The sequence below is a fragment of the Ictalurus punctatus genome, chromosome 20 (assembly GCF_001660625.3).
Source record: "Ictalurus punctatus breed USDA103 chromosome 20, Coco_2.0, whole genome shotgun sequence".
Lineage (NCBI taxonomy): Eukaryota > Metazoa > Chordata > Actinopteri > Siluriformes > Ictaluridae > Ictalurus > Ictalurus punctatus.
In genome coordinates this window covers 18,731,149-18,738,392 of record NC_030435.2, presented here as the reverse complement: position 1 = coordinate 18,738,392, position 7,244 = coordinate 18,731,149, and the positions used below count along the sequence as shown (strand labels likewise).

At 37.7% G+C, this 7,244-nt stretch overlaps 1 protein-coding gene across 1 annotated transcript; it reads right to left on the bottom strand.

Moving 5' to 3' along the window:
• Positions 1-5,803: 5,803 nt before the first annotated feature.
• ly97.3 (lymphocyte antigen 97, tandem duplicate 3) lies at positions 5,804-6,964 on the bottom strand. Its single transcript, XM_017495993.3, has 3 exons — positions 6,868-6,964; positions 6,409-6,531; positions 5,804-6,043 (listed from the first exon to the last, which is right to left on the bottom strand). The coding sequence occupies exons 1-3, from the start codon at positions 6,914-6,916 to the stop codon at positions 5,937-5,939; spliced, it is 279 nt and encodes a 92-aa protein (XP_017351482.1). The 5' UTR covers positions 6,917-6,964; the 3' UTR covers positions 5,804-5,936.
• Positions 6,965-7,244: the final 280 nt, after the last annotated feature.

The window sequence follows — 7,244 nt, the reverse complement described above, 5'->3', positions numbered from 1 at the left end:
GTCCTAAAAGTAGACAGAGAGAACCCAATTAAACAAATGACATGAAAAATATTACACTTGGTCATTTATTCATTGAGGAAAATGCTCCAATATTACATATCTGTGAGTGGTAAAAGTATGTGAACCGTTGAACCTTTCAGTATGTGGTGTGACCCCCTTGTGAAGCAATAACTGCAACTAAACGTTTCCGGTAACTGTTGATCAGTCCTGCACATCGGCTTGGAGGAATTTTAGTCCGTTCCTCAGTACAGAACAGCTTCAGCTCTGGGATGTTGGTGGATTTCCTCACATGAACTGCTTGCTTCAGATTGATTCAGATTCAGATGTCCACATTTCTATTGGATTAAGGTCAGAACTTTGACTTGGCCGTTCCAAAACATGAACTGTATTCTTCTTTAACCATTCTTTGCTAGAACGACTTGTGTGCTTAGGGTCCTTGTATAGCTGCATGACCCACTTTCTCTTGAGATTCATTTCATTAACAGATGTCCTGACATTTTCCTTTAGAATTTGCTGGTATAATTCACATTTCATTGTTCCATCAATGATGACAAGTCGTCATGCAGCAGAACGGGCCCAAACCGTGATACTACCACCAGCATGTTTCACAGATGGGATAAGGTTCTTATGTTGGAATGCAGTGTTTTCCTTTCACCAAACATAATGTTTCTCAATTTAAACCAGAAAGTTCTGTTTTGGTCTCATTTGTCCACAAAACCTTTTTTCCAATAGCCTTCTTTCTTGTCCACATGATCTTTAGGAAACTGCAGTGCGCGTGCAGCGATTTTCTTTTTGGAGAGCAGTGACTTTCCCCTTGCAACCCTGCTATGCACACCATTGTTGTTCAGTGTTCTCCTGATGAACATTAACATTAGCCAATGTGAGAGAGGCCTTTAGTTGCTTAGAAGTTACCTTGGGTTCCTTTGTGACCTTGCGGACTATTACGTGTCTTGCTCTTGGAGTGATCGTTGTTGGTCTTCACTCCTGGGGAGGGTAACTATGGCCTTGTCTTTCCTCCATTTGTATACAATCTGTCTGACTGTGGATTTGTGGAGTCCAAACTCTTTAGAGATGGTTTTTTTTTAACCTTTTCCTACCTGATGACCTTCAAAAACTCTTTTTCTGAGGTCCTCTAATGTACACTTCCACAAACATGTGTTGTGAAGATCAGACTTTGATAGATCCCTGTTCTTTAAACAAAACAGGGCGCTCACTCAGACCTGATTGTCATCCCATTGATTGAAAAAACCTGACTTTAATTTCACCTTCAAATCAACAGATAATCCTAGATGTTCACATACTTATGCCACTCACAGATATGTAATTTTGAATCATTTTCCTCAATAAATAAATGACCAAGTATAATATTTTTTATCTCATTTGTTTAATTGGGTTCTCTGTGTCTACGTTTAGGACTTGTGTGCAAATCTGATGATGTTTTAGGTCATATTTATGCAGATACATAGAAAATTCTACGTCCCAGCACCACTGTATGTTGAATTCGTTTGTTTTTCGCTTCTAAATTAAAATGAGAAGACAAGGAAACAGCTTTTATTCAACTTAATTTGATTCTTTTCATAAACGTACATTTTTATCATTAAATATTGACCTGTTTTTAATTGTTCCCACTTGTTTACCCACACTATATATACCAAAATTAAATATTGATGAATCCAAACATGAAATAATGCCACTGCAGTAGATCTCAGCATGAACAACCTAGAAGTAGGCTATAAGTACACTATTTTAACTTTGTTCTCTTTTCTGAAAAGATTAGAGACAAATGGGATCATGTGCAGAAATAAATTTTGGGTCATTCAAATATTCTTAAATTCCAGCACCTGGAAAATCCTCCTTTACTGTCACCCTCTTGCTATTTTTAAGAAGTGATTTACATTAGCAGTACATCAGAAACTAAAGCCAGTTTTTACCCTTCTTGCTACGAGCTTCACAGTCATTCAACACTGTTCGTTTCATTTTAGCCCCATAATGAATCTGAAGTGATGGAAAACAAGCAACAGAGAAATACAAGAGCTGTGGAAAAAATATTTTGAAAATCTCCTTTGCGTATACAGTGCGGTCCAGAAGTCTGAGAGTTCTAATGAAAATGCTTCCATTTGACATTATTTTTCATTTTAACACAAAGGTTTACATTGCAAATGATATCAGCAGCAACAACTTGTGAAAAGTAAAATCTTAGAAATATTTGCACGAATTCTAGCCTTTCTTCCTATTTCAAATGTCCCTTTTTTGCTTTAATGACAGTGTGCACTCGAGCTGGCATGAGCTACACAAGTTTGTGTAAGACCCGATGATCCATTTTAGATCGAATCCATCGGAGTGTCGTCTGAACGCATGCTTCAATGAAAGGATAAGACTCACGGAAAATCTGACCTTTTGTACAAAGCAGTAAACATCGTCAATATAACACATTTGCTTACATTTCCAAAATTCTAAAACTTCGTTTATTTCCAGTTTAAATAAAAAAAATTGAATCCCAATTTTTTTTTGTGGTCTCAGACTTTGGACCCCACTGTATTTTTTTCTTTTTTTTCACTCCGAAATGTAAAACGAATGAACGTAACATACTCAGATCCAGAAAATGCGTTGAAGGTAGAATGAAAAATTAAGTACTGTATTAAACTGAGACAAATCATGGCAGCTCTGCTTCTGTTCTCTCAGAGCTGTAGATGGCGTAGGTGCGGTCTGAGTTGCAGAGGGATAACAGCAGGACACGCTGGTGAGACTCACTGGTAAGGAGACACACTCTGCTTTCCTGCCATACCTCCAGAACATTCTGTCTGAATCACAAGAGCGTGTTTACACACACCACCTTCTAAAACCATCTATCAAATGAAATGATTGTAGCTTTGCGATTATTGTAAACGTTTGTTGGTTAAATTTAAAGTACAAAGACGTCAGATTTAGTATATGAAGATTTCAGTGGAATAGAGTGTACTTATGCTTGGACTCTAATAATAATAATAATAATAATAATCATCATCATCATCTATTGGAAAGTTTAGTGTGCTCAAAATGCTGCTGAACTGGGTTAAGGTCTAGGGATTGACTCGGCCAGTTTAAAACCTTCCACTTCTCCTTTGTCGAGTTGGCGGTGTGTTTTGGGTCATTGTCTTGCTGTAGGATGAAGTTCCTCCCAATTAGACTGGATGCATTTCTCTGCAAATTGAACCATAGATTGTTTCTGTAGACTTCTGAATTCATTCTGCTGCTACCATCATGAGTTACATGAGTGGTTCTCAAACTGGGGGCCGCCAGATGGTGCCAGGGGGGGGCCGCAGAACATTAAAATTCATTTAACCTGTATGTAAGTCAGGATTGTGAACCTTTACACTATGATGTACATAAAAATGAAAAATATTAATAAATGTAATCAATTATACACAACACAGTAAGACACACACCAAACAGAGACATCTGATGATATACTAGTGTACAGTACTGATAGCCACACTTTGATAAAACCTAAGACTATTTAAAATGGACATGTTTTTAGATAGAGGACGTAGTATCTTATCTGAGTAAGTTAATAAAGAAGGGCCTAAAATTTTACGACTCTATGGGGCCACAAAGGGATGTACGCTACACAAGGCAGGCCTCACGCTGAAAAAGTTTGAGAACCACTGAATTACATCATCGATAAAAATTAGTGAGTCTGTTCCAGAAGCAGCCATGCATTGGGGTTTTTTTCTTCACAGCTCTCCACAGTGTTTCGGTCATCACCTGCAGTTGTTTACCTTGGCCAGACTGTCCCAAGTCTAGTTGTTAGTACACCAGTGGTTTCGTTCTTTTTCAGGGTATACTGAAATTGTTGTATTTGTTTGTACAATGGGTTTTAATCGATTCAATCGAGTGCAACTCCTTTAATCCTTTAAGTTCCAATTACTGACGCGCCCACCCTGACCTTAATCTTTGTAGCTATTCATATGAAGTAAAGCATGACAATTTTAGACACCATGCAACAGACAATAGTGACTAACTCGAGTTAAATAAGTAACTCTGGTTCTAAGACCCTCGAGTGGTGAGAATCAGCCGGATGCTTTCTTGTACTTAAGTGAATGTGTACCAAGACCTTTCAACTAATTCACAAAGTGACACATGATGCAGTATTTGCAAAATAAATACAGCTGAAAAACAGCCATCTTACATCTTATCCTCTCATACAGGCATCACACATCTGTGTGTTTTCATAGCTATATATCAGTGGTAAGCCAATAGAGAAAAGGTATGATTCAGATTTGACCTCTTTATCAAATGCACCAGATTAAAGTAAGAATAGCCTGCTTCATTCTGAATTATTCACAAGGCATGCTCTTTATTCATATGAGTGCAGGGGAAGGGCCTTAAAATACAATTAGTGACTTGCATGCAGTGTGTTTATATACAGTGCCATCTTGTGGAGCTTTATAAAATACCATTCTGTGTCAGACTACATGTTGGGATCAAAGACAGTTTCTTAAATCCAAAAAATCTTTGCATATCACTGCCTTTTGTCTGTAGCAGAAACCATTATCTAAGGCATATAGTATATTGCATGTTTCATCTGCATAGCCTGTAGGAGAGTCTCAATTATAAGATATATTGTTTAATATTTTGGGTTTATTTAAGCAAAAATATTGAACTAAGTGGCATCACTTGTTCACCACCAATACATGATAAAGGAGATTTTTTAAATGATGCTCATTAGAGCTTCAAGTCTGTAATGCTGATGATTACCTAGCTTTGGGAAATATGAATATGCATATATAGGTTTTAGTATGACCTGATCAGAGATGATGGCAAACTATAATTTATACTATATAGAGTGTACTATATAGTACACAGGTATACACTATCATTACATGCTGCCTATTGGATATATTTTGAACTGCAGTAACAAACAAACTGAAAATGATGGTTCGTGCTCCCAAGATTGGGATCACAGTGGCTTAGTGATTAGCAGGCTTGCCTCACACCTCTGGGGTTGGTGGCGCCCTGTCCAGGGTGTCCCCCACCTTATGGCCTGAGTTCCCTGGGATAGACTCCAGGCTCATCTGTGACCCTGTGTAGGATAAGCGGTAATGAAAATGGATAGACGGATGGGTGGTCTCCCAAGTGGCATAACAGAAAAGCATCCGACATCCCAACAATGTCAAATCCATCCATACCTGGGAGTCTAGAGAGCAAAATTGGCCATGCTCTTTGCAAATTATACTCTCTCTCCCCTGTCTAACACAGTAACAGTAGCCAATCATGGGCATCTGTGTGTTCATGTATGCTGAAGAGGGTAGATAGTGCTTTCATTGAAGTGTGTTACTCTGCCCTGTAATGCAGCAAGGCTAGCACACATTAGCCTTCACCCTTCCCGGTTGGTAGCTGTTGTATAATCAGGGAAAACTGGTGAGACTGGGAATTGGCCAATGGCCAAATTGGGGGAGGAACCCAAAAAATTATGGTTAATCATGAAATGGAAGTATTATTATTTGTGATGCTGACTTTGAGAACAGGTACTTGCATACTGGTTTGTGAAGTATGTGGTGAGTGATGAATGAATTTTATAACATTTTTAAATGTATTTCCAAGATTATTCTACACTGTTGGGCAGTTTCATTTTATACTATTTTATTTTGATTATTATTTGTAAATTTGAGTTGAATTTGCTGGAAAATGATCATTATGTTGTACCTTTTGTTTTGTTTTGTTTTTTACAGCATTTTCAGAAGCAAATAAAAACTTTCAGGAAGCTTTTTCTTTTATTTTTATTTTTAAATTAATAATAATAATAAAAAAAACATACAGTATGTTAATTTCATCCATATTTTTATTTTCTTTTTATTTGAAATCTTTCCTGTTAGACCAGTAACCATTATCCACAAGCTTCTAAAACATAGATGTGAATGGATATTTATAGTGTGAAAGGTGAAAGAACAGTTGGATCACAGGGTATTACAGAGGTCATTCTGGCAGCATTTGACCCGTATGTAGGCATTCAGCTTCAGAAGCTCACAGTCAGCCATAGCCGTGCACTTCTGGTAGTGTCCATCTGCAGTGAAGAACACAGGCAAGTAAAACCACTTACTTAAACAGTACTTTCAATTCTCTCTATTGCTAATGGGGATATTCGTCTGAAAAGTGTCTCATTTCAGCTTGTAAGGAAGAGAAATTGTGAGACACGTGTCTATATGAATAGAGCTTGGCTTCATCTAGAGCTACTCTTTTAATAGAAGAGATAACTATTAAACAGCTACTTACTGTAAACGTGACAATTTTATTATCCTTGCACTTTTAGAAGCATACAGCCATGCTACTCATCTACATCCATGTGTATGTACAGTTGTGTGTGACATACACCACTACCTTATCTGCACAGATAACATAAACAAAATGTATAAAATAGTTGATGCTCACATGGGGATCTGGTGAACTTGGCTGCGACGCAGGCGTCTTTTTCAGCAGGACAGGTCAGCTTTGTGATCTCACATGCCTCACCTGACTTCTTAGGCTGGCAATGGTAGCAATCCAGAGCCGTCCCTGAAACACGTGGAGGTGTAGCACATATTACGCACATGACTGCCTATGACTAACTATAGATTACCTGCACTGGATCCAGGATAGATTACATCAATCAAAGGAGCCGATGCATCAATTAGACATCCGCATAACCATTTCCTTAACCGTCATGTAGTTTCTATGTTACACAAAGCTCTCATTAATATTAGACACTTACGGTTCAAGCAGTGAAGAAAACTGAGATAGGACGTCAAAGGGGTTTAAGTTAGGCTGGTTGCTTAACAATAGTCTTCCTCCTTTATTAAGGATAAGTTCATGTACATTAAGTAAGAAATAAGAAATCAGTAGCACACTCACCACTTGCTACCAGTAGTACCACAACAAGGGCAAAAAGCAGGCTTCTCATTGTTTTGCTGAAATGCAAACTCCAAAGTCCAATAAGTGTACACAGGAGCTGAAGCAGATTTAACACAAAAACAAGCAGATGTAAACCATCATATCAAAACTGCATAAACAACATGAAATAACATTTTATCAGAAGCATTTAAAAATAATAGTAATAATAATACTAATCTTTGGTTACACTGTACAACTTGATCAAAATATCTTCCATCTACATTTGATTTACATTTCGCCATATAGAATCGACTGAAATTGCAGGTTTCAATAACAAAGCTACAAAGCTCTGAGGTAAAAGTCGTACATGTCTTACCTTTCCGTCTCAGATCTGCTAG

What these genes read in the sequence shown, in the direction of transcription:
- ly97.3 (XM_017495993.3), bottom strand. Translation starts at nt 6,916, where the DNA reads ATGAGAAGCCTGCTTTTTGCCCTTGTTGTGGTACTACTGGTAGCAAGT. An exon ending in GGTACTACTGGTAGCAAGTG is followed by an intron (nt 6,532 to 6,867) that starts GTGAGTGTGCTA and finishes CACGTGTTTCAG; the next exon opens with GGACGGCTCTGGATTGCTAC. An exon ending in CAAGTTCACCAGATCCCCAT is followed by an intron (nt 6,044 to 6,408) that starts GTGAGCATCAAC and finishes TCTTCACTGCAG; the next exon opens with ATGGACACTACCAGAAGTGC.